The following is a 27,699-nucleotide window of genomic DNA, read 5'->3' on the forward strand; positions in this document are numbered from 1 at the left end:
TTCCCTGGATGTGGTGAGGCGCTTCAAAAGAAGGCCGGAAAGGCCTGATGCATGCAACTTATACAAACACTGGGAAATGGGTACTGGGGATCTGAAAACTGGGAACCGGGAACTACGGCAGAGCACGCATACAACAATAAAATTTATAGCGCACCGTGTATAAAACGGCACGCGGCTCATTCCCGGAACACATGTTGCATCTCCTCCACTCGGCCATCCAATGTTTGCAGGGGGGACCAAAAGGAGGGCATATCATTGCACAGTGGGTCAACATTTTAGATAAAATCTAAAAAATCTTTAATGGTTTTACAGTAATTTTCCATTTGTGATGTCCCAGATATCGTTAAATTATATTATAACCACTTAGATTTAACCATCCTTTTAATTAAATAAAATTTCCAAAAAAAAATTCCAACAAAAAAAAATTTAACAAAATTATTTTTATCATTTGTATTTAAAGATCTATAAGGAAAGAAATTTAGATATTATAATTACTTAGTGAATAAAGGTTTTTAGTTATAAAAAGAAATAAAACTAATACATTATATTGGAATTTTTACCCAATGAAGAAGCTGTTGCAAGTAGAACCACTACCATATCATCAGTAACCATAGGTTAACGTCGCCGTTAAGGTTAATGATTATTATCCCTACAATGTGTGTATTGCCAATTTAAACTTACCATAGACCATCATATAGCTAAATAGCTGCAATCTGAACTCTTTTTCAGCCTGTAAACGAATTAATTGCCTGTTAATCTGAGGACACTGTAACGAGGCCTTGTATGGATGACATGTAACCCGGCTTTGTTTACTTCATAATTTGTTTTTGCGTTGTTGTTTTCATCTTTTCAGTTTTCGACCACAGAAAAACCTTTCATTTTTTGTTCTCCAGCTCATTTTTTTGTCTTTTAGTTGGCACCGCTCGTTTTACGAGCCTATCTGCCAGATTGTTTGGGTCACATTTTATTTTTGCTATTCTTCTTCCGCCGGCATTGCCTGTCATTTCCACCAGCCAACTCAGCTCCACCAAAGAAAAAATAAGCATTGTTTTTTTCCTCCGCTGGTTGGTTGGGCAATTAAACTGCAGTTTGGTTGTTAAACATTTATGCCATGCTCTCGACTCTTTGACTTGACTTGACTTTCGGGCTGAGTGATTTGTTGTATGTAGATGGAGGTATGTGGAGTTGTGTGTGTTAAGGGGGCGGACTGCGGTGCGGGGGCGTGGCCAGGAGAAAAATGCAACAACTTTGTTGTTCGGATAGCCAGTGATCAAGTTGTCAAACATTTTTACACCCCCTCTTCTGGTAAACAGATACTCTAAAGGTTGAAAATTACGTGTACAAATTCCATTTGAATTGTTTGCAAATTTCATTTGGCTACTGAGGGGGTGGAAACTCAGATGCATGGGCAATAGACAGCTGGCCACCATAACGGACATCCGGCTAATGCGATCCTATTCCATTTCTGGTTCCGGTTTTTACGCTTGCGCACCATTTTCGCAACCTTTTCGCTCGAGTGCCTCGATGTGCTCAAAAATGTTCCCAAAAAGGAACTGCAGTCGCATGTCCAGTGCCCCTATTTCACATGGATTACACGAAATAATGGCGCATAAATCCGGCAACGGGAATGCCAGTGGCAAATGCAATTCAATGGCCACTGATTGCCGGCTTTCCACATTTTTGGTGGCCAAGGGTCGTCCTAGAGTCGAGAGTCCTTGTGGAAAGTGGGAAAAGTGGCCAGTGGTGTGGGGCAAAGGGGGTGGAAATCGAGTGGTCAGGGGATGACAATGACAATGATGCCGAAGAGGTGATCATGGATGCGTAATTGTTTATTGGTTTTGCGTTAAGAATTTGTTGTGAAGAAACCCGTGATTGTTTTTCACAATATGGGTAGGTAGGTATACTCTTTTACAGCAAGGGAATCGAAAGAGGGATGTGAAAAATGTTACACAATAAGTGTACGAATTCAGTTACGAAACATTTGATGATAGTTCTTGGGTATCTCAAGAAAAATATGATTAAGTACATTTGATATGCTAAATTTTTTAATCTTTATTTTTAAACATTTTCAATTAAGTCCTTTCGCGTCCCTTCTAAATGTTTTAAGTGGATGAACCATTTATTTATTTATTTTAATTTTAAGAATTTACAATTTGAAAAGCTCTCTTAATATGCATGTTAAAACCAAACTCAATTTTGTCTAAGCCTTAACCATAAATCAGAGCAAAGCATAAGTTTGCCGACTGAGTGCCACTGCAGCAGGCTAATTTGTGATTTTAATTTAGTTTATTGCCGCATAGACAGTGCAGAGATGCCAAAAAAAAAAATAGAAAACGGAGTAGGAAAAAGCGAAAAGCCAGGAAAATTTGAAGAAGAGTAGCCGCAGACAGGGGGATTCTGGCGTATTATTCGCTTGCCAGGAATATGCTGCAGCTGCTTTGAAGAGCCGCCAAATCCAGACTTTAACCCTCCTTTCCCCGGATTTCTCCCCTCCGAATAAGAGAGATTTTGCAGTGAAATTCAAGAGGTTGCCGCATGTTGCAGAAAATGTCGCAGAAAATAAAACCAAGGTCGCGTGTGGCACGTGATGGGAAAACTGAGCGCACACGTCGATCGGATCACAACATAATCCGGCCCCGAACTAAGGTTATCACTTTGGTAAATAACTACTCCATCCTCGCCGGATCGAATATCAATCAATTGGCTGGCAGTGACATTCGAGTTCGAGTCCCGGTGTCGGGCTCTAATCACCCAAAAGATTCTCAACACATTTTGCAAATTGCTTTCAGTTCTCAAATTGTGGGAATCGAACAAGGGAACGGTATTCATCCAGAGGGTTACTTGAAGTGCGGGCCTCGAAATCGAGTGGGGGAATAAATATTACAATTTCACTCTCTATTATTCTTTGTTCTACGCCCAGACTTGTGAAGGTTATCAGCCAGCGAGATAAGCAACTGCATTTCGAAAATAATAAAAAATCGAAAATTAAACCTCATATTCTTTCGAAATGTTTAGCGGCTCATGTTTCAACTTTTTAGAGCCCAGACAGCGACACATCTAGCATCAAATTCCAATTGAAATGAACCATTAAGAACCCGAAACAAAATTGAAGTATAAACAAAGAGTGATTAGTGCTGACTGCGACTGTATGCCTAAAGATTTCCATAAAATTAAATCCAATTTTCTAAAAGATAAGGAAATGCTAAAGATGTTTACAATTTCTTCACAACTGAACCTGCACTTACTTTATTGAAATTAAGTCACTTATTTATATTTAGATTTGTTTAATCATTCGGTATACGTATTAGTAATTCATATAGATTGTAGAAAACATTCTATGGTGAGATGAAATAAGATTACTTCCATTTCACTTCAGTACGCTGAAACGTCAACAACATATCAAGTCTGATCTGAGCGCGAAATAAAAATAATGAAGAACTATATAGTATTTTTCGGACTCTTGTTGATTTCACACCAAAGTGTGTGCTCTAATGACAGACTAGAAGGTATATTAACTGGATATGGCCAAATGATTGCAGCTAAGGAACAGGAACTACAAATACTGGAATCACAGATTTCCGACACTTTAAAGAAGTTGGATGACATTAAGTTAAATAATGTGGATATTTTGGAGATGGATCGGATAAGGAATGAACTAATACAAAAAGAGGAACTTCTTCGGGTCTGTGAAAACAGCGTTAAGAATGAGGAAAGCAGTTCTGCATTCTGGAGCACAATGAAAGAAATAGTGAAGCCCAAGCTGGAGGAAAAATTAAAGGATTTCAAAACGGAGAATCTTGTTACCAACGTAACCACCACATGGGATACAATAAAGAATAACTGGAAGGATATACCTCGTCAGATTGTCATATATTTCACAGAGAATTAAATAACCATTTCAATAAAAGTAATGAAATTATCGTTTTACTGTCCATGTGAATTTAAGTATACCTACCTATAAAATATTAAAATGAGTCTTATATTGAAATTTATTTGATGAATTGACCGATTTCTCTGCTCAAGAGCAAGACAAACGGTTTCTTATCTGAGGTCCGGCATGTTTATGGACCGAATCGCATCATCATAAACGTAGTTTCCAGATCTCGACCAGCAGAAATCAAAACAAAGCCATCCCGAAAACGAGAAGATGCCCATATATTGTCTATGGGACTGGGCGGTCGCAGTTCTATGCAATTAGAGGCAGCGCCCTGATAGATAAAAAATGCCGAAGGAAAATTCCAAAAGATGCGCTCAAACTGTAACAAATATAAATAACAAAGAAAAAACGTATTTTGTTAAGTTTTTTCAGTTTTCTTTTATGGGCAGCCCATAAAAGCCACACACAAAACGCGGAGACCAGCGCCCCTGGATTGAATCGAGATGATACCATCATATCCAGGGAAAGAAACACTTGGCGACACTGACGACGTGTGGTCCAAGTGAGGAATTGGAACTGGAGTCGGGCAGGGAAATGGGATTCTGAATCTGAATCCGCATCGAAATTGGAGTCAGACCCCGACTCTGAATTATGAAACACTTTCCGCATTTAAGAAGAGGAGAAAACTCCGGAGAGAGGAAAAAGTCGTGCAATAAATAAAACACTTCAAAAGTGCACTTAAGATAACAACACAAAAAAGCCAAGAGGCTGGGGAAAATGCGACCGAAGACAAAAGAAGAGCCCCAAGAAGTGTGAGATGAGATGAGATTCGTCTCAAAGTCTGGGTAATATGTGGGTCATCTCAGACTCGACAGTTTTGCCTGCGGCTCGCATTTGAAGCTGAGAAGTGGAAAAAGGCAGTTCTATAAGTAACAAAACTTCAAGTTCTTATATGGGTTATTAAAAATGTAGGCACAGTTCTATTGAAAAAACGTAGTTGAAAAAGATGAAAGAGTTATTACAAAATCTTAATTGTATTATAGATAAGCCCACCTAAATAGGTTTATTTAATCACCATTAATTACAATGTATTATGCACATAAAAGGTTTCCACTTGCTTGGCCTTAATTATGCAAATCCCTCATCTTCTACTTGTATTCACTTTAACATTACAATTACCTATGACTTGACCAGTCCAAAATCGTTATTAAACATTAATCAAGCTGCCGTTTAGGATTTTCCATGACGACCCCGAACAAATGCAGACATCAGCAGCTCCAGTTTCAATGTCAGACAGAATCAATAAATTGCAGAAAAGGCTGTCATTGTTTTCGGGAGATACAACCGATGGATATTACTTCCAGGTGATTTGCCCTGTGTGTCCATGCCTTACACTCCAGTGAACTCCATTCGATCCTTTTGCATGCCGAGTCGAGCCCGCAAAAACAGGAGCATATTTTCCACGTGCACTGAACCCATTCCCATTCCGAATCGAACCTGAAAGTCCCTATCCCAAAAATTATGCCGGGCGCACTTACGCCTGACTGAATTTTTCACACGTTCTCGGACATCCTGGGCCCTGGATTTTGGCAATCGGCCCACAGAGCATGGCAGGCCCCAGGCCAAAGTCGAGGCTGGGATCATAAAGCAAATTACCCAGGTCGTGGCTTCGGATACATATGGTTTGCTCTTGGGTGCTTTAGAGCTGGGGTAGGAGAAGGGCATCTCCAAAAATAGCTGTCAATTGGGCAATGCCAAAAGTTCTCCCCGGCACGTTTCCCACTCCTCAGCCATTTTCCGTACCGTACACACAAATCGAGGCAGGCATAATTTATAATTCAATGAGTTAAAGTTGAATGCAGCACGGCATTTAACCCACCGTCATTAGCAGGGAACGGGGGCCGGGGCCTCGTGGGTTAAGGAAGAGACCCAAACACATCGGGCTTTTGGCCCTCGGGCGCATGCCACACAATTCACCTTGAAGCCAAACTCAGAAGCGAAGATTAATTGCCACTGCCTTTTGTTCGGCGACTACGTATCTTGGGCCTCCGAGTACTTCTCTCTCTGTTGTTCATATATCTGTCCTATGAATCTTTAAGTTAGAGGTGGCATTGAATCACGAGGGAAATAACCATAAGTGCCTATTGAACTAAATTTGAAAAAACCAAAAAGCCGAACCTAAAATAACCTCTATAAGAATATAAAATGAAGGTAAAATTATCCCAAAACAAATGCTAGCACTAATGAAAAATTTTTTATATGAATACAAAATTGTTGAAGCGTTGATTTTAAAACAATAAGCTTTGATCATCAAAAGAGTAATAAGTTTAAAAACATTGTATATCGTAAAAAAAAAAATTGTTTATAGATTAAAAATATTTTATATCATAAGAAAAACACATTAGCTTAACCATGATATAAGTTCGAAAAGATAATGAAACTAAATGATTTTTAAAATGTGTAAAAAATTGTATGTTTGATTTACCTGGTTAAGTTTAAACTCGTGCGTTCTGTTATGGTTTAACGTTTTATTTTTGTTAGTCGTGGCACTTGAAATATTATTTTAAAAGGTTTAAGTGTAAGACAACCGATCGTTTTTCACGATGCCATCCCAAAAATATCCCTCTCTTCATGGCGATAAGGAATTTTATTCAGTGCTGGTAACCCCAAACGAATCACCCTACTCCCCCATTCCTACTACTTTATAACTCAAAAGGGCAGGCAGCACACGTAATTGCTTTTTGTTTGGCGTCTCATTTTAGTTACGGTCTGGCAACTGATGATGCTCATACGCACGGATGTGAATGTGACTTAGGGTCCCAAATGGAGTGGATATGGATGTGGATGTTCAAGGGACTGGACGGGGGATGTCGCGCCTACGAAAATAGGTGTCGCCAAGGCGATTAGACCTGGCCAAGAGATGATCAAGAAGAAGAGCGGGCCATTGGCCAACAGAGACCATGAATCAAAACCAAAGGAAACAGGCCAGGGTTTCATTCGTTAACTCCGCCGACTGTCAACCGCACACACAATTCGCTTTGAGTAATGCTGCTCCCATTTGAATTATTGCTGTCGCCATGACCCTCACATTCCCCATCCTCACTCTTCGTTTTTAAGGCCAGTTAGCTAAAAAAAAAAGGGTTCGTATTTAACCAGAATTCATGTGTCCTAACATTCGTCCCCAGAAAGTGATGATGATGATGGTGGTGCTGATAGTCGGAATGGTGGTTAGAGTGATCTATTTGTCTGCCCAAGGGTTTGATAAGAAACTGGATTTACATTCAGTTAAGTTGATAGTTGATTGAATAATGGAAAATTGATTACAGAAAGGTTTTATCTGTGAATTTTCAAGAGATTGGTTTTGAAAGTATTTCTTATCAAAGAAGAAAGAAACTCTAATTTACAATAATATAAATTTTTTTTACCTTACGCTTCTTAAATTCTCCAAAACTAATTAAATTCAAGCAACCATAAACAAAGCGTCAAAACTTTATATTGAAGCAATAAGATCGTTCACTTCATTAACGACCAAATTCCAATTGAATCAGCCGCTCGTAAAACTATAGAATTCATGTAATTCTGTGTGTGCCGGGGATTATGAAATCCACTTTGGGCATACATCATTGTGACATGTTTTATGGTCACACTTTAATTGACAAACAAGATCCATTTGTTTCAACATTTTGCATTACATTTCCGCCTCATTGCGCATTCCAATCCAATTACAATTTCACACCATTTTCCCCCGCACTCAAAGTACTCAAAATACACATATATATATATTCCAAGGGCCCAACCCAGAGAACTCAGTCTTTTGTTGTCTTCGACGTCTAGCCGGCTCATTAGGCATAATTTATAGTTGCGTAGTAGCTAATAAAATATCCGAGTGCGGAGAAGGTAGGGCTCTTTTGGGGGGCAAGGCGCTGGCCAACTTTCTAAAATTTCAAAATCTTAGCTTCTTAGGCATGCGCACAAATTTATAATGCAATAAATCAGCTCGGAATGGCTTTTACCACGAACAAGAATCGAAGAATCGTCGCTGGCCAATTATTTTAATCGCCTTTGTCAAGCCACTGGGCCTCGGCCACACTTAAAGAATGCGCTTATGGTTGCGATATATGTATAGCCGATCTATATGCGATATAAGAAAGAACCACTCTGATTAAGCAATTCGGTGTGAAGTGCCCAGGGCGACAGACAAAAGAGCTTTCAACACTCCAGCGCCGAAGTAGAAATGGAATGCAACATTAATGGCATCTGTCTCCAGCCCAATGGATGTCCATAAAAATACCAAAAATTTACTTTCACTTAGCCCCAATAACCTGATGGCACTCCGATTTGAGTGGCGCTTTTCGATGCATTCGTCAAGAGGTCGTAACGATCAACTGGCGATACAACAAATTATAAAACGTATCTGTTTTATGGATCGTATTTTGGGGAACAGCTGAGTTTAACATAAACAGAGGCGCCATTGGAAAAGTTTAATGTAAAACAAGGTTTCATGTTTAGCTTGAAAGAATGAGATTCATTTGTTAATATAAATTATATTACAGATAGGGATCTAAAACAAATTGTGACTGGTTGTCTCACTTTATAAAATCAAGAACTTAAAAACTGAATATATTAAAATGTAAAGATCTAAATAAAGATCAATATATACAAAGCTAGATCTTATAAAATATTAATTTAAAACTCCCATTCAAATAGTTATTCGTTTTTTATTTCATCATTCACCCAATTTCTAATGGGTTTATTCCGCTCGTTGTTGATCGCTCAACTTCTCCAGATAACCCCGATATCTGTCAAATTTTCCATCTGTTCCGGGAATTATTTCTTCCTACACATACCGTTTGCTTAGCATATCGTACCCCTATAAAGGTACGAAGCTGATATCATCAGCTGCTCATTGTACAATTTGCAGGCAAACACGTACAATTCTTTATGCGAGCAAACAGATTTCCTCGGTTTCTTTTGCTTATTTTTCTTTGATAACTCTCGGGCAATTACAAAATCCTGAAGATATTTTACCTCCCTTGGGGAGTTTAAAATTTTTGTGTTCGGCATTTTGCAAATATTGACGGAAAATAAAGTGAAGGAGAAGCAAAATAAAAATGCTGATCAAAAGACAAGGACCGACGCGTGCTTCTGCGTTCTGGTTATTAATCAAAACAATTTTTAATGATGTTGGCATGCGACAATCGCAATTGTTGGCCACATCCACCCATTTTCCCCCTTTTGTTGGCGATAATATTTGGATTAGTTCAAGTCAATTGCATCGGAGCGATGGAAAAGTTGCCTTAAAAGTACAACAAATGCGGCGCGTGTTTGGCGACGAATCTAATGTGCCACACGTGGCCCTGTGAATGTTGCACTCGCGGTGGGTGGTTAAAAGTGGGTGGTTGCCAGTGGGTGGGTGGGTGTTTGCTCCTGGTTTTCCCCTGGACGCCCAAAGATAGCCACAAGGCTGAGTTAAATGTTGTGTTAAGATTAACAACAGCCGGCCGCAGAAAGCAGCTTATCGAGTTTGGCCAAGGTAATGGGGAAAAATAACTTAACCTGGACTTTCGGTGTAAGGGTTTTCCACACCATCGACGTGCCAGGCATAAATAATAAAGGGGATACTCATATATATATATCCCCCATATATCCCTAATGCGGGCGACAAAATATGTAGAATTTTTTGTCGGTTTTTGGTTGGTTTTTCTCTGTTTTTTCCTATGCCTGTGGACTGCTAATGATGCCTCAGGAAGTTCGAGAGCAGGTGCTCCTGGCATCGAATCGCCGGGCGGAGGACATCAAATATGCTCACACTCTGCATAATTTATGGCACATAAGGCCAAACAGAAAAAATGAGTGAAGAGAGTGTTAAATGCTATGTAAACTTGGCTGGAAAAACACCCAGTCAACTTATCAGTTTGTTTTTTTTTTTTACTCTCCGCTGGGCAAACGAAGTCGAAGGAAATGGCCGGGAAATGGAGGGGCATGTTTAACACCTTGATGACTGCGTGGGTGGTCGACTCGGATCACAGATAACGAGCAAGGTAAAGAGGTCACTGGCAGAGGAGTATGGAAAGCGATTTAATTACACTTTGATTTAATCTACAAGATACTACAACTTTTAGGATAATTTAAACATAAAAGGAAAAGAAAAACTTTGTAATTTAACAAATCCATTATAAGCTTTAATCATTATGAAGTATTTTATAGTTACATAGATTAAAAGGTCTTTTTGTATTATACTTATTTTTAAATTTTATGGTAAATTTAAAGTTTATTAGGAATGATAATTACTTTTTACAGTAAAATTCAAATGAAAGCATAGCTCATTCTCTATCGAATTGTTTCTCGTTTAACTCTACCTTTCTTTCAGCTATAACAAAAACAATTAACTTGAAAATCGGACGCATTTCTCCACAATTTATGGCAGCCAGCATGCATCATACTCGTAACCAAGTTGTACACCTGAGCACGTTCAAGTGAGACCACACAGACACCTGGCCCCACCTTAACCCCTCCTGGCCCCCCTTAACCCCCGTCGATCAGCCCATATCCTGACTGACCCCCTTCGTGTCCAGCGGGCAAATTGAATGGCAAATTTGTCTGCACGCAGCAGCAGAAGCAGCAGTAACATAAACTTTTTAATTGAAAAACAATTTTTTCCCTGGCTTTTTTTCCCCCTGATTTTCTTTTTGGGAATTTCTCTTTTTCGGAACACATGGGCGGGGGCAAAGGGGATTGAACGTAGAAGTTCGCTACGCTCAAGTTTCATAAATGTTATTGAGTTTTTCGAGCAATTTGTGTAACTAGTTTTGAGCTGCTAAAGGGGGATGGTGAAATAAAAGGGGGGGAGTTGGGTGGTTGACTGGAAAGCTTCGCCATTTATTGACTTGACTTCCGTGCGTATGTCGCAATTTCCGGTTTACGGCAAACGAAATAAAAACGTAATTTAATGTCACATGGACCAACGGCTGAAATTGTGATGGGCTGTGACCTCTCCACATCCACACCTCCCACAAATCGAATCGAAACGTTAATTGAAATCGTAAGATTTCCACTTTATGCAGGAAGGGAAAAAAACGAGAGAGAGAGATGGCAGCCAGGCAATTAGGAAAAATCAAATGCCATCACACGACAACTTTATTGAATTCAATTATAATTTTCACACCCAAGTGTGAGATGTGCGAATGCTGGAGTTGAGCAACCTGGCTTTTGGATGGGATGTATGTATGTGCCATGCAAATGCATTTGGTCATATTAGCTGATTTTATGGCCATGTTTGATAAGCCAGAACCAGCGAAAGATGAGTGGTCTGAAGTGCAGTCAAATGATGAGTGGAAAGGCAGCGAGGGTAGTCTAAAGAATTAGTTAAGGGGGGAACTGGTTAGTGTTAAGCCTTAAAAATATTTATATTAGGTCGGATTTCTCAATGTCAGGTTAAGCTAGACCCTAACCATTGTTATCTGTCAGCTAAAGTAAACCTGAAGTTAAATTGTTTGGAAGACTAGTTCGGATTTTCAATGTGATGTTAAACGAACAAAGATTCTTTACAGAGTCAAAGCAAACATCAATTAACATAATGTTAAGAGTTAACATGACATTGAGAAACCGGCCCTAAATTAAATTAACTCTTGTTAAATATATCATGCACAGGGAAAAAGTCCAATAAAACTTATAAAACCCATTTTTAATAAGGATAAATCCTAAAATAAACAATGAAAATGGGACAGCAAAATAGTATAATATTTTTTAAAATATTACGAAGGCATGCTGTTTTAACCTATACAATTATTCCTTATAGGTAGTGAAAAAAAATTGAAAAGGGTCGCGCGGCCTTAAAATAACTTTTGAATCTCCCCCCACAGCAGCCATAACACTTTAGATATGCCTTTTTAGCTAGTCAAATCACGAAATATCCACTCACGAGATGCGACTTTAATAGTTGCCATAACCATAACTCATCGATCGCACCGCGCCGAACTTATCGCATTTGTGGGCCAACTCACCTGAGCCATTTCCTTTCCCGCTGCGAGGACGACTACCAACTACCCGTCGAAGTATCCACTGAATACCGCCGAGTGCCAACTGTTTCGAGCCAGTAAAGTCACCTTGTTTATGGCGCCCTCGAACTGCGGGTGCTCTTTTTATTTTTAATCGAGTGTCTGGAGTTCAGATGCGGGCTGGATTAACATTAGCGTTAAGGCGGATCAATCGAAGCAGATTCCTCCGCAGAGTTCAACAAACCAAACACAATGCAAGCGGCCTTAATTGAATCACCATTGGAACGGCAGTCGCAGAATCGAATCGAATTGAATGCCAATCGGCGGGAAAATGCTCCAAGGGGAAAAGTGTGTGCAGGCCGACACATTAGTGCATAATTTTGGTACGCCCCCGATTACCGACTCTCATGTCTGCCCACTTAATTAACCGCCTCGCTTAGAACAGAAATTAACTCGATTGCGCCTTAATTAGCCGCTTGGCGTTTAATGAACTCGAATGCAGCGTCAGGCAGCCACGGAAAATTGTGTGGGAGTTGTAAAAGATTCATCTTTAATGGTCAGTTGAGGGCCGAGGAGAGGTTACAAGGTCAATGTGGTCCATTACATGGGTCAGTATATGCTTAAACACCAAGTCATGTAGGGATTTGAATACAGAACATTTTAATTAGAAGATAACTGAGTATTTATGTAAGATATACATGGTATCTCACATATTGTTACAAAAAAAGTGTAACAAAATTAGTTTTCTAAGAGTATAAACATTGCAAGCCTTTTTATAGAACTCTCAATAAATAATCAAAAAATTCATTTGAAATTTTAAAACGGAATCTTTTCATTTTTAAAATCAAATGTATTGAAAATGTATCTTTTGGTATTACTTTGATCCGATTAAAAATCTTTTTAAATTTACAAGTAATATCTTATTATAATAGATATTATAATGTTATTTTAATTCTTTTATTAAAGTTCAGCGAACATAAAATCAATTCCGGTGATTAAGAACCTCTTCAGTTCACTGAATTTTCCCTAACTTTTCGACTTTTAACCAGTGCTTAACCAGCATCTCCTAGCCACATACATAATCGAGGCAACGATAGATGGCCAAATCGGCACGCGTTCTGCGAGCCACCAAACCCACTTTTACCTCACAATCCACACACTCATCGAACGGCCCATTGAGTGTGCAAATAAATGCGCTTAATTAATTGCATTTTTGCACTTTCAAGTGGCGGATCGACCCTTCGAGTTTCCGCCCACAATCGAAAGCGAAATCGAAATCGATTGGGAGGAGGAGGCCAACTTCAAATATGCATCAATAAACTCAATTAAACGTAAACGAGAGTGCGATTCAAGCGAAATGCACAACCTGGCGAGTTGGAAAAGGGAAATGCATTGTTGTTCCAAGTGGGAGTTTTGATCATTATGAGGATGATGAGCATGCTATTTTGCTACATCTCCTATATGGTTTATCTGCACATCTGCAGACTTGTCGGGGGCATTAGTTTCATGTAGGAAGCTGGGGATTTGCCAAGTGTGAACCGGCTTAAGTTCCTCCACTTTTTATTATTTCTTTTTTTTTTTGTATTTTGCCACTGAAGAAGGCGTCTTGTTTTCTCTGAGCTGGCACTTCCTGTCAAAGGGAATTCTCAGTTTATGCCGACATCTTTCGGCGGCCAAGCAACTTCATTTGTTATGGAGTAAAACAACATTTGGACACTGAATCAATCTCAATCATTGAGGGCGATGATTGAGGGATGGACTGGGCTCCCGAAAAGTGAGAGAACTAGGGCTTTCCCTAATTTAGCCAAAAACAAACAAATAAAAGCCTCACACAAATAAATCAATTTAGGGCACGGTAAATTTAGCTGGAGGTGGGAAAGTGAGTCACGATCATAATTAAATAATTTAAAAATAGCATCTACTTATTAAAAATAAAAATTGCCTTTAATTTTTATCAAAAAAATGTGGAAGATTGAGTCCCGACCATAATAAAACAATTTTTAAAATGTTTAAATCATTTATAAAGTGCTTTTTAATTCATTTAAATCAAAAACTGATCAAAAAATAAGTCATTTTGATTAAAAAGTTCCAATAAAAATGTTCCCTTATATTTTCATAGTTTTATATATTACATTTTGTTACTAAATAATTATTTTTTACTTATTCACGATCACCCATTCCATTCTCACGCTGCCATCCTCAACCCAAACTACTTCTTCTTATTTTTCTAAGTATTTCATTTACTTGAATTTCACTTTGAAATGCAAACCAGACAAAAGCGTGGCGTACAACGCATCCGCTAATTATCCACCACCAAGGGTTCACCCACCCATTTTCCATTTCCCGACTCCCACACCCCAAAAAAAAAAAATCAGACACCCGTGGAAAGTGTAAACAAATTTTTGAAACGTTTTCTCAAACACAAACTTAAGTTGGCAACCCTTTTTTACACCGAAAGTTTTCACTTGCTGACTGATGCGCTGGGCAGCTGAAAAACTGTGGAAATGGTTGGAAAATGGGTGGTGATTGGGGGTGATGGGATGGGGGGTTGTACTATAGAGTTGGGGAGAGCTTTACAGATCAAAGTGATATTTTTTTGTGGCTGCAGCTCCGTGCTTCTTGCTGCTTTGACGGAACCAACAAACATGCTCGCCACTTTATTTACATTGGCTTCCGGTTGAATTCGGTTTTCCTCTGGCTCTTCGCTTTTATTTTGGTTTTCCACATTCAATCGGTATTTTCAGCATTTATTTGTTGTTCTAGCGAAATAAAAAGTACAAAATATGCTTTAGCTTTCGTTTGTAAACAAACATTGGGGAAATTTAACTAAAAACGTGAATGAAAGAAAAAACATCAAAGAGTTTTGGGTTAAATGTAAATAATAGTTGACCCATCGCATTACGATAGATAATCGCGCCTAAAAGCTTTTGGTCTTTAAGATTATTATCTAAAGATTTCAGTGGGTCAGTTAGAAAAAAAAACAAAACTCATTCGATTTTCGGAGCACGTTTTCAGCAGCTTATTAGAGGGCCAAAGAGACAAAAATAATATCTGAACCGTTTATCGGAAAGCCATAAAGTTTTCATTATTACACGGGAATCCCCTCTGACCCTTGCTTTCTTTACCGTTGTCTCTTGTTTTAATTACGTTTTATATTAAGCCCGAAAAAGGCCAAGAGCCCAAAGAAAAACAAAGACAATCACGTGCCATGCGCAACGTTCTAAATTTCAATTGAATTCAATTTAATTAGCCGAAAGCGTTAGAAAAAGAACCATTCAGAGTTGTCGTGTCTCCCGATAATGGTTAATTTGTATGCCATGAAAGTAGAGTTGTCGAGGGTGGGGCATTCCACCAGATGGAACTGACATAATTTGCATTTAATAGTTCTTTTTAAATGCTCCTTTTTTTCTGTCTTGTTTTCGATTTCTTTGCGTCGTGATTCAGTGGTGGCATTTCAAAGGAAATGACATGAATAAAATTCTCGGGGCAGCTGAGTTTGTTTTGATCGGCCACTGAAAATGTAATAACAAACACATTGCCCAGATATGTGTACTTATTTTCATACTCCTACGAGTCGACGGCCGGCATATGTGCCATAATTCCATTCCTTTCATTCGGTCCCCTTTGTTTACTTAAGCTGAGCTTTTCAAGGCGCTAAAAATATCCAAGAGTGTCAGTCAAAAAACTGACTCACTCTTGGAACTCCTAGAGAACTAGCTATTTAAAAAAGACGGCCCACGCAAATAATAATAAAATAAAAAGCAAGGGGTTTTCAAATAAGTAAATAAATGAATATATGCCAGACAATTATTTTATTAGACAAACCAAACTCTCTGGCCTTTGCCTATAATTAAATAAAATATTTAAATATCAAGGGTCGAGTCCCTTAATTAAATAACAAAATGTATAATTCTTAAAATAAACAACAGAGACTTTGAAATTACTACATAGAAAGGCCATAGATTTCCCCCTCAACATGGAATTCCATTCCGCTGAGAAATTCCAGACCCTAGGCTAAAACAAGATGACAAACTTGAATAAATTGGCAAAGTTTTAATTAAATTATGACAGGATTTAAAGTAATTCAAATGAAAACCGAATGGGGAGCCTATCGGTTACCTCATTACCATTCAAACTAAATGGAGAGATGTGTATTTAATTTGCAACCATAATTTGCTATACAGCACACCCATGTAAAGCAGATTTTGGTTCGGTCTTTTGCGGTCTGATCTGGAAATTCAATCAGTGACCAGGAACCATCGAGGGGGTCTGGGAAAGCTGGGAAACTGGGAAAACTGGGGGCTTATCAATGGTATACGCATTTCAAAGCAAACATTTTAGGCAGATTTGTGCACACAGCGCAAACCGAAGGGGGAAATTCGGAAATTCAGATGGGGGAGAGCGGGACCATCAACCGAGTAAGTTTATCTTTTGGCATGTTCAAGGACAATGGCATCCTGCTGGATGACTGCATTCCATTCGGACCCATACATATTTATTAATTTGTTTATTTGTATTTACACGCTGCTAACATATTCATAGACAATTGGCAAATGTAATTAAATACGTTTGCAAAAGCTCTGCCAACTTGGACTGGTTGGTTCCATCCACCCACATTTTGGTTTTCGGCTCTCGGTTTTCTCGGTTTTGTTTCGGCCTGGTCGTGTTTTCATATTTGGAACTAAACTCGCTGTGTGGAATTTTCCCCCCACTTCAATTCGGTTTGGCTTTGTGTGACAACATGACAATCCATGCTAAATGCGAGACACATTTTCCTATGCGGCATAAATAATAGCTAACAAGTCGGAAATCTGAAATCTGAGTAGCAAGCAGGATTTTCCTCTTTGAAATTTAAGTTGTACATTTGTTAATCAGCTAATTAGGATTGAAGGATAACAAAGTGTGATTTCATTTGGTGATTACTTTGTATGTTTTGCACTACAATTAGTGTGAGTACATATACACTCAGGGAAAAACACCGTGCTAAAAACAAGTACAAACAGCCTTGATTTAAGAAAAATTGCATGCTTAACATTTAAGAACGTTCGTCCTCAAAAAATTCTGATATTGAGCACTTTTTGGATTTTTAATGTCTGCCAACTCTAAAAATTCCCAACTGTTTATTCTGAAAGTACTCGGTATATAAGGCGCATACATTAGACAGTTTTAATGCTCGTGAGCGGCAAGTCGTAAGTAAACTTAAAATATTAATATTATTTATATATATCTCGATTATTTCGTTTCAGTTTCCAATACTTATTTCTCTTACTAGCATAAAATAAAAACTCATTTTAATTTCATAATATTTATATATTGATTTAAGAATTATTCGTCCTTAAATCATGCCTGCAACTTTTTACTTTATTCTTAAATCGTTCTTGTTTTTAGTCCAAATATAACTTGATTTGAGAATTATTCATACTAGGTTCAAGACCGAAAGGTTCTTAAATCTAGTATTTTGGGTCTTGAAAATTCGTGCTCAAAAGTAGTATTTTGTTCTCGCGTTCTGTATTTTCCAATCTTGGCGAAGTTTTGACACCGAAAATACTAGGTTCAAGCACGAAATACTTGATTTTTTTTCTGAGTGTATAACTACAATGTGAAATTAACTAATGAGTTTCGAGTTTTATTAATATACCAAAGATCTGAAATATACGAAATCATTTAAAATTACCACAAAAATACTAGTGCATCTCGTGGCAAGCGGTGTTGAACGTTTTTGAAATACATTACTATTTAAAAGTTAAGCATCAACAATTAATATATAAAAAATGGAATTAAAAATTAATTTAAATTATAACATTGTAGTATTGAGTGCTGCAATATCATTATACGTATTTTTAAAATTTTTTATTCCTGTGACTCTCTGGCACCTTTGCAATTTCCTTTATAGTTACCCCAGTTTTCACCACCCAGCGATTCCCATCTGTTCCATCCTTCCTTCAACCCATCAACTGTCGACTTTATGCTAACGTTCAGATATATCTATTCCAGTCAGTCTAAACAATTGGCGGGGAAAAGTTTGCGCCCGATTCGAAAGTAAAACTTTCCTCTTGTTGACAATTCTTTGTTGGCGCAGCTGAGCCTCCTTTTGCACCCTTGGCCCATCCAAAACTAAATCCAGATCAAATGGCGCAAAACTTTTCCGCTCCAATGGGGTTGACACAATCGAAATCGGACTTTTCCCAGGATTTATGCGAGATTAGCGAGGGCAAAAGTGGAAAAAAGATGCTTGCAGGATTCTAAATTTATAAATGGGCATCAAGTGTTTGTGAGTTTTCTCCTCCAAATCCTGACTTACATATGTCACGATGTCATTGCTTTTTGTTCTCACACACCAAAGAAGACAACAATTCACTCTTTGCAATTAGTTAATGTCATTTGATAAGCAACAACTTAATCAGAAGACCCAAGCCAAGGAAAAGGTCAAGTATTTGTAGCTCCTGCTAATTTGTTGTGTTCGCTGGGAACGTGTGTGTCAAGTGTTGTGACTTTGTCACGTAGCAAAAACTTGTCTGTACCGTAACCCCGATCCCCGAACCCCCTGCTTCAAGCCCCCGTCCAAAGTTGGCTAATGAGACCAACAGCCTCGGGCCGAGTTTCTGAGTCTGGGTTCCCGAGTTTCGAGGCTCTCCCAGCCAGAAAATTGACGGCAGCTGCAAAGACACAGATAGACCAACGGCTGTAGAGATATCCTCAGATAAAAGGGGGACGGAATGCAGGGGTGCCGGGAAAGACAGGGGGCGGATATGGCAATTTTTGTGCCTTGAAATCGATATGGCATCAAAGGCACAGGCACATTATGCCATTATCCAGGGACGCGGACCGAGGAAAGGCCGCCAGCCACAGAAAACAAAAACATTTTGCAGATATATTTTTATTATGCTAAAATAATCGCACATAGGTTAAGGGCAGTGGAATGAAGGTATGCAAATGGGTAATGCCAAAGTAAATCGATATATTTCAATGTATTATATTATAAATAGGAAATTCAAATAAAAACGAAATGGTATTATATTTATTTGGCCACTTTTATTTCACCGAAATCTAAGAAAATGGAAATAAAGTACTATTTTAAGATGGTCAATAAACAAAACAATATATGTAAAAATATTTTAATGGGGCCCTATATATATAAATTCAATTTACTTAGTACCATAAAACATAACTATTGATTAAATTTAAAACAAAATAAGAGCAGCTGGAATATACCTATATATAAAATAATGATTAAGGTATATTAAGATTGATAGTATAATAATAAGGTGAAGGAAAAGAAATAGTCGAAATAGTGAAATATTTATGGAAAAGTGGTAAGTTTTAGTTTTCCCTTTTTGGGAACCCCTGAACCACTGTTCGATCTGGGTGGGTGGTGCTCGGTGGTGCCTCGGATGTGGTTGTAGGGGACCGTTTCCGAACGAGAAACCGAGGCTAAGTTACCTTTTCGGTTAGCAAAGCAACAAATTATCTGCGAGATGCATCTGAATATTGCAAACAAAAGATAAAAGCCGAAATGCAACGACAACCGACTCATAGTTGGCTGCCACAGCCGCAACATGCCACGGATGCTGTCCGCCCCTGCCCCCCCGGAACCCCCTTTGCTACACCCCTGCCCCCTTTATGGACCCCCTTAGCCGCCAAATCACCATCTCCATCTCCATGTCCATGTCCGTAGCGGTTCGCCTTTCGCTTGCAGCCACGCAAAAGGTGATTTATTTGAACATGGTTATCAACTTAGTAGAATAACAGGAGCAGCCAAAGCGCCGCACCGCCAACAACAACAGGAACTACAACAATAAGCAGGGCAGCGGATCCCCCGAAAAAATGAAACGATTGGAAATCTTTTTCTAAGGGTTTCCTGACTATGGGATACCAGGTTCTTACATTTATCTAGTTTATATATTTTATTCTTTAAAATATATTTAAAATTTTATTTTTCTTTCTGCTTATATGTAAATTAAGATCAACAAATGTTTGAAAGCAGATATATAATCTTATTTTTTTAAGAAAAACACTCACATTATGTTGATTGATCAACCCTTAAGACAGAACTCAATTCAAACATTTAAGAATATTATTTTTAAATACCTACGTAGACCGATATACCCTCGTTAACCTTCTTATCCACCGGGTATCAAAACAACAATGAAGAGCAAACAATGCCAGATGGAGAGCAGCAACGTGCAACGTGCAACTTGAACTTGTGCTCTGACTTTGGATCTGGCTTTGGGTTTTGGCTAGAAAGTGCACAGCCGTAAGATACGATTGCATTTACATGCATCCCATATCAGCGCCTGCATCGGGGCGTGTGTATGTGTCCGTCCCCCCAGAAACCCCCTTCGCCACGTCCCTGCCTTTGGCTCTATCTCTATCTGTCCGTCTCTATCTCTCCGTCTGTCTCTGTGCGCACCCAAAACACACACCCACTAAAGAAGGCAGAAGGCACGAAGCCATGGTCTCAAAACAAAGACCTCATGCACTCCGAAAAACCTATCATATATGGTCCTTTCTTAAAAGAGGTCCATTACTAAACATTTTTAAATATTTGGTAAGATATTTCAAGCTTATATTTTTTATGTTGAGGATGTTCAGCATCTAAATAATATAATACTAATCTAAAAAACTTCATTATCTTTTTTAGAATCTTTTATATAAATTAAATACATACTGTATATGCAGTTAGTTAGTTATAGCTAGTATAAAATGATATATTGATCTGTTAATAGTGTACTATTTCTTGATTTAAACATTGTTTTTTTTTAACAAATAAACTGAAAAGGAATAGGCTCCTCAAAATAAGTTCCAATTTAAGTTATATTGGAGACTCCGTAAGAAATACAATTAAATTTAATTCCAGTTTCTAATTTTTCCGAGTGCACCAATACCCATCCCAGTGCCCCACACCACACCCATGAACCGACAACTATCCCGAAAAGAGCAACCGGCATACAATTTGGCCGGCAGCGAAATTTATTTGAAATCAATGCTTCTTGTTGCATTCTTCAGTTGCAGCGGCATCGACGGCAGCAGCCACAACTTTTTGACTCTGGTTGCAGCCGCTGCCGTTGCCGCCGGTAGTAGAAAAGGGTTCTACATTTCGACCGACAGAGCATATGGGTTCACAATGGACCTGGATGGATATGGATAGACCTCAATGTGGGTAGGTGAACAGTTTGGGGCGAATATCACCAGAAAATGTACTTTTACAAGTATATTTAAAAACACTTTAAATTTGTATAAATGCGTTTTTAATTATGTGATTACATTACATTAATGAGAGATTGACAGTCAAAGGGTGTAATATTTATGGATTTTGATAAACATTTTCTTAAAGTTCTATTACAAAGTATATCCATTGAAAAATAACCCCTTCTTAAAATTGGCGCATTTTTAAGTCATAACAGATTTATAGCGATTGAAGCTTTACTCACAGAATTTTAAATAATATTTTTTATAATGGTTTATATATACCTTCCGTATAAATAAAGGATATATTTTTGCAGCTCATTGTCTTAGTTGGCCCGGCCGAAAAAGCCAGAGAGCCGAAAAACTTTCCTTGCACTTGCCATTAGTCCCCCGACACTCCTTTGCTCCAGCAGAAAGAAAATAATTGAATATATATGGGACTTGGAATTGTAAGAACCGATATGCAGCCGTTCAAATATATGTATATCGTATGATGATTTCAGGCAGTCTGAGCAGCTGGCAGTGAATTTCGTCCGCCTTTTTCCACCGGTTCGATGGTCACGAGTTTGGGGCGATGTTAACACCGCCTTGACTAAAGATTTCCGATTCGAATTCGAGAATGCCAACTGCAACTGCAATATTATTCGGCCATTAAAAGGCCGTTCTCTACCGGCAGCATAGAGCTGGCTAGCTGGGATTTTAGAATGATAATGAAGTCCAGAACGGTAAACGTTGCCATGGGCGAGAATAATCCAACAGCAGGTTTAACGGAATGGTAGACTGCATAATGCCGTGAACTATTTTCATATTTAAACGGAATAACAAAAATATGAAAAATAAAGGAGGCTTTTTGACTGGTTCCCCTACGTATTTCCCCACTCTGTGCACCCAACATTTTGCTCAACATTTAATTTACTAAGCAAAGTTTACGCTTTCCCAAAAATCCATCCGAAATACACAAAAAAAGGGAACCCTCCTGGCCGAAAATCAGGAAAAAAATACAAGAAAGAAAGATTGTTTAAATCAATAGGCGCTGACTGGGCGGTCGACTGGCTGCCTTTCGGCTGTAAAAGTGTGAAATGCCAAATGCCTTTGCCTTTCTGTTTGCCAATGCATTTAGATGGTCTGTCCGCTGGTCAGCCGGGGGCTTATTTCATTTTCTTATATTTGGTCATTACGAGATGGCGACTCTGTCTGTCGGCGAGTGCGCTTTGATTAATGCCACAAACTGCACACACACAATATTCAATGGAGTTGAATCGGGGGCAGGGGTATGAGTATGAGATCTCTGGTAGATCTGCACAGGTTTTCGGGCCGCGATTCACACACATTATTCATGTGCATTGTTCGGGCAAAATAAACACAAAATCTAGACGCAAGAATCTGCAACCATTCTTTAGTCTCGGTACCATAAGCCCCCTTTTGGCCCAATCCCCCCCCATCGACAGTGCAAATTCAATGGCTCTTTGCATACATTTGCGTTTAGGCAGCCATGCGTAGCCCGCTCATTCTCCGCCAACCGAATCACAATCAAAACAAGAAAACGGTGGACAGATTTCTTAAGAGAACTAAAGAATTCGCAATGCCCTTTATCGAGCTTAAATTAAATAATTTACCTATATGTTTTTTGAAGAATATAAAGAATGAGGTATCTTTCTCTATTATAACTAAAATGGAACCCATAAAAGTTGGAACCACTGTTTTAGCATGTGATCCCCTAATCCAACTTTCCCCTTTACTTTTATGATTATTAATTCTCACGTTTAGATGAGAATTTCTTAGTATTAAATGGGACGAATAGCCTATATAAATGTTTATAAAAGTATATATATTTTATTATTATAGATTAAGTTTCTTCAGATTAAAATACAATGATGAGAATACTTATTTCTTATAATATCATATAAAATGTCTTTTATTTTGATATCTAAAATTTATAAACTTAATTCAATTTAAAAAAAAATATTTTCTTAATCATTTAATTTGCCTAAAGAAAATTACAGATAGGAACTCAGGAATCAAGATCAACTAATCTTTTTTGAAACATGTTTAAATAATGGGTCTTTCGTCAATGCCTTTAATTAAAATTGGACGAAAAGCAAGTTAATTACTTTTTTATATCCTTTTCTGATATATGATATTTTTTGCAGGACCTTCCCTTGAATTCTTGGACCTTTCGTATACCCTGAAATCTATCAGAAGCCAGGCTAGTCTCCGGTAAAGTCTTTGTAAGAGTCGCCAGCGGCGTCGGCGCACCACCGCCAACAACAACAACCAGCCACAACCATTGGAATCGAGGACGGTGAGCTGCAACAATGGCCATTCAGTTGCTGCCGCTGCTGCAGTCTGGCCAAAAAGCAAAAAAACAAAGGCCAAAATACGAGTAACAACAATGCAAAAAAAGAGAAGGAAAAAAGCGGGGAGAAATATGTATATCAGATTTAAAATAAATGTAACTGCGCGGCTCATTATGCCGCGCTTACACAGAGGCTGCCGGCAAGGGGGGTTCCGAGGGGGTTCCAAGGGGGTTCCGACCCCAACCCCCCCAGCAAATGGAGCGAAGGCTGCGCATGCTCAGCAGCCTGGCTGCACTTAATGGCCTGGGCAATCAACTTGGATGTGGATTTGGATGAGGAGGTCTTTTTGGCTGGATGGCTGCCTTCGCTGCGACTTTTGGAGGCTCGGTGGGTCCAACATGCTGGCTAGTTAGGCGGCAGGTAAGCACACAGTGAGCCCTCGAAATGGGGTATTTATTGTAAGTACCTATAATGACTTTCATATTAATTAAGTTAATAATACATTGAAAGCTGTTCATGCCAGAGAATTCTAATAATTCTGCAGCAATATTTATTAAAGTCCTAAATTTCTATTCAATATTATATGTATGATTGGAGTTTATATGGCCACTTTTTATCGTACATTTTAATGAAACCTTGTTTAATTTACAAATTATTATTTTTTTTTGTTTAAATTATAATTCCAATTTTATTTAAGTAATGATCTGTGAAGAACGTAACATGTTTATCATTTTTTACGAGTTTAATTTTTATTGGAGTAAAGTAACTTAACTTAATTTTGAAGCATTCAAAACTTATGGTTAGCTTTAGAAAGTGGATCGTTATACGCTTCCTTCATACATATTAATGTTCTTTGTACATATTTTCATTTACTTTATTAAAATCCCAAGATCTTGGGAAAATTTTAATGAGGGCATAATTAGCTAAAGAGATCACTCTATCGAGACCCCACCGTACATCTAGTTGGCGATCCACAACGCATTTTGCGCATTTAAATAAACATTTCTCAGTCGAATGGAGGCAGCGGAGTTGGGGTATTGGATGGGGAATGGGACATTGTTTGCTGGAAAAGTTGCAAATAGAAGGAAGATCCACGGTCACAGACAGCCAACTTGGAATTGGCTAAAACCAAGAAGGGGGGTTTCGAGGGGGTACAAGAGTGGCAAGAGACAGGGAAGAGTTGGAGATACTTTCACTCCATAGAACAAAGCTAATGTGTTGTCTTTTCAGCACGTGCATGCCAACCTGCCCCGGCCTCCTCCTTCATATTTGCATGATCATTTCATATTTCCCCCCTCCGGAGAGCAAACAACTTAATCGATTTGCGTTCATTTGCAATTTGTAATCGAAATGCACTGCCCCTCCGTTCGTGCAACGTGTGCTGCACACATGCCGCAATTTGTTGCAACGATTAGTGGAAAAAATTGCATTGCCATGGCTTATTAATTACCCACGATAGCAGCCACAAGTGCAGCATATTTGCAACGAATTATTCTTTTTTTTTTTTTTTGGTTTTATTTTGCGGGTTCTTGTGCAGCGTTCTTTGCATTCAGTGCCGCTGGAGGAACGGTTTTTGAGACATTTGTTGGTTAATTATCATGGGAACTTTATTTATGGAAATCGACTTTTTCGTTGTCACCCCAGGGGAGTTGAAATTAGTTATAGTAATGTAGCTATTTCCTGCTTAATGGTATGGCTATTGGAGACTCTAATAAAATATTATAATATCATATACTATGTACTATACTATCAAACGTTAGTCATTATCTCACAAATTTTTAGGATAATAAATCATCATTATTAAATCATAAATCATTTTAGTCAGCATAATATTAATATGAAACGAACCATTTCTTGATTATTTTTGTGACTTCAAATGTTTTTTTATATTTATGGGACTATTTTAGATGTGTTATATCTCATAGTTTCCTCCAAAATAGTTATCAAATATTAATTATTTTAAAGGACATTGTCCCCTGGGCAATAATCAAGCATTTAGCCGCTTTAACGCCTTTTAAGCCCAGTGCGGCGATAAGCGACAGCAGACACGCAATGGCAATGACCAAATCCCAGACACCAAAGTGTTGCATGTGGGGAATCCCCATCCCCATTCCCATTCCCATCCCTATCCCTATCCCTGTTCACCTGTCACGCCACTGGACTTAAAGGGGGGCTTAAAGGATGCTCTGGGTGTCAACAGTGCCGGGTCGTATCATTATCACGCAGTGCCAGGCAAAAGCGAGGGGTATGGCAGGGGGATATACACACGTAGTACAGATCGTGTGGGGAGCCCAGCTGAAGTATCTGTGTGTCATTAGGCGCACCGCACTGTCCCGCTGTTTGTCACCTCGTTTCAAGTGTCCGGTAATGAAGTCAACTGAGCCGCCCGCACCTGGAATTCGTATCTCTCTTTTTTCCACCTGGCCACCCCTCACCCACCGAATCTCGAGTTGTCCGAATCGTTTTGCCAGTGAACTCAGCCTCAAATACAAGGCGGTTTGAGTGTGGATCTCGTTTCACTTCCAATCCATTCCCCTTGTTGCTGCCACGTGTGCTGGCTGCAACATGTTGCCGGCGGCAAAAGCAACATGCAACACGCGGGCAACAGGTTTTCGTGCAACATGAGCAGCTGACTGGGATTTTATATTTATTCGTACCCTTGAAAGAAAATTTAAACTAGATGCCCTTGGGTATAATTATTTTATTTTAATTATTTTATAATTTATTATTATTTTATTATAAGCGATTTGATGTTTTGGAAACTAAAGCATAAACTGAACTACCAGTAACAACATACTAACCGATTTAGCGGTGTTAAATCATGTGATACCTGCAACCCATGTTTTAATATCAATTAGCATCCCATTTGTAAATTCCCATTTATATAAACATCCTGTTATTAATAGCAATCTTTACGTAATTACAATTTATAAAACAATACCATAAAGTTTCACTGTTTTATTTTTAGAAAATTCGCACAAAAGCCTACCGTCATTATATTCAAATTTCAGCAAAACCCATTTAAAGTTGTCAGTTGTACATATCAAGCAATCTCATTCCCTAGCTATACAATCTCATTATGCTCAACCCAATTCCGTTCTTGAGAAGGCTTTGATTACTTTATTAAATGCGGACAAGACCTGATCCGAAAAGAATAATAATTATTATGGAAATTCTTTGGCAGGGTCTTCTGTTGTTTTCAGTTTACACTGGCTTTGTGTCGAGTCATTGGGAATGCCACCCACGGCTTAAACACACATTACGAACTCGCATGTATGGATAGTGTTTGCTATATGATCGAAAGCCAAACAACTCACGATATTCTAATTAAAACACATGCGGACTTGGCTGTGGATCATGATAATGATCCTGCGATGACGATCATCGTCTTCATTTTTGTATGCTGCCCTTTCCCTGGGTCGATGAAATTACATGGAAGTATGATTCAGCACATTCTCGAGTATCGTTCAAAGCTAATGTTGGATTGTTGATTTTCATGCCCCAAAGTTCGATTCAGTCAATTGGGGCTCGAACTTTATTTGAGGTCGTTTCCAATGCCTGGCTGTGTCTTTTATGTCGCGATGACAATTTCCATTAGGAAGACAGACAGGCAGATGGATTCCAGGGGTATGGTACCTGATGTGACAGCAAATGTGGGTTCGGCACAGCACATTCGATTCGAAACGAGAGCAGCTCCGATCGAGAACCAGAACGGGAATGCGACACCCCAGACATGCCCCTCACATGTGGCTCTAAACCAGCCAAAATGGAAAACCTAAACTCAGGCGTTATAAATGAACAGTGCTATAAATAGGTGAAGTTAGAGATGGTTACGTGATAAGGCGGGAAGTGGTCCTTTCGTTTATAAAAAGAAAAAAAGAGTGAAAAGGAACATTTTCTATTTAATTATCTATATTATTTTTTAAATTCAAGATAGATTTAATCTAAATATCTTAAACATAAGACCATTATAAGTTTTGTAATAGGAACAATTCTTTTGAATGCTCAAAGATCGTAAGTTCTAGAAAATTATTTACATCTTTACGTAAAAGTTAATCCTATCCTTAACCTAGAAGGGTTTAACATATGAATAACATCCATTTAGTATACCTATTCTATAGCATCATTAAGAGCCCTCTCACGGAACCATCCCTATTTAACTATGGAACCCTTGTGCGTGCCCCGCTGAACATGTGTGGTTGCATATTGAGCACACACTCCAAGTGGAAAGTGTGGTGTGGCTATATTCGATCTACCTCTATAGCGAAGGTTGCATATGACGCGGGAGAAAGATTGGAGAAATTAACAGAACGCAAGCCATAACTCAAGGGCAATGAGCTGC

At 38.6% G+C, this 27,699-nt stretch overlaps 1 protein-coding gene across 1 annotated transcript; it reads left to right on the forward strand.

Moving 5' to 3' along the window:
- Positions 1-3,350: 3,350 nt before the first annotated feature.
- On the forward strand, positions 3,351-3,921 carry LOC108012608 (uncharacterized). The gene has a single exon (XM_017078031.4). The coding sequence runs from the start codon at positions 3,431-3,433 to the stop codon at positions 3,887-3,889; it is 459 nt and encodes a 152-aa protein (XP_016933520.3). The 5' UTR covers positions 3,351-3,430; the 3' UTR covers positions 3,890-3,921.
- The last annotated feature ends 23,778 nt before the right edge of the window (positions 3,922-27,699 follow it).

The sequence above is a fragment of the Drosophila suzukii genome, chromosome 2L (assembly GCF_043229965.1).
Source record: "Drosophila suzukii chromosome 2L, CBGP_Dsuzu_IsoJpt1.0, whole genome shotgun sequence".
NCBI classification, from domain to species: Eukaryota; Metazoa; Arthropoda; class Insecta; order Diptera; family Drosophilidae; genus Drosophila; species Drosophila suzukii.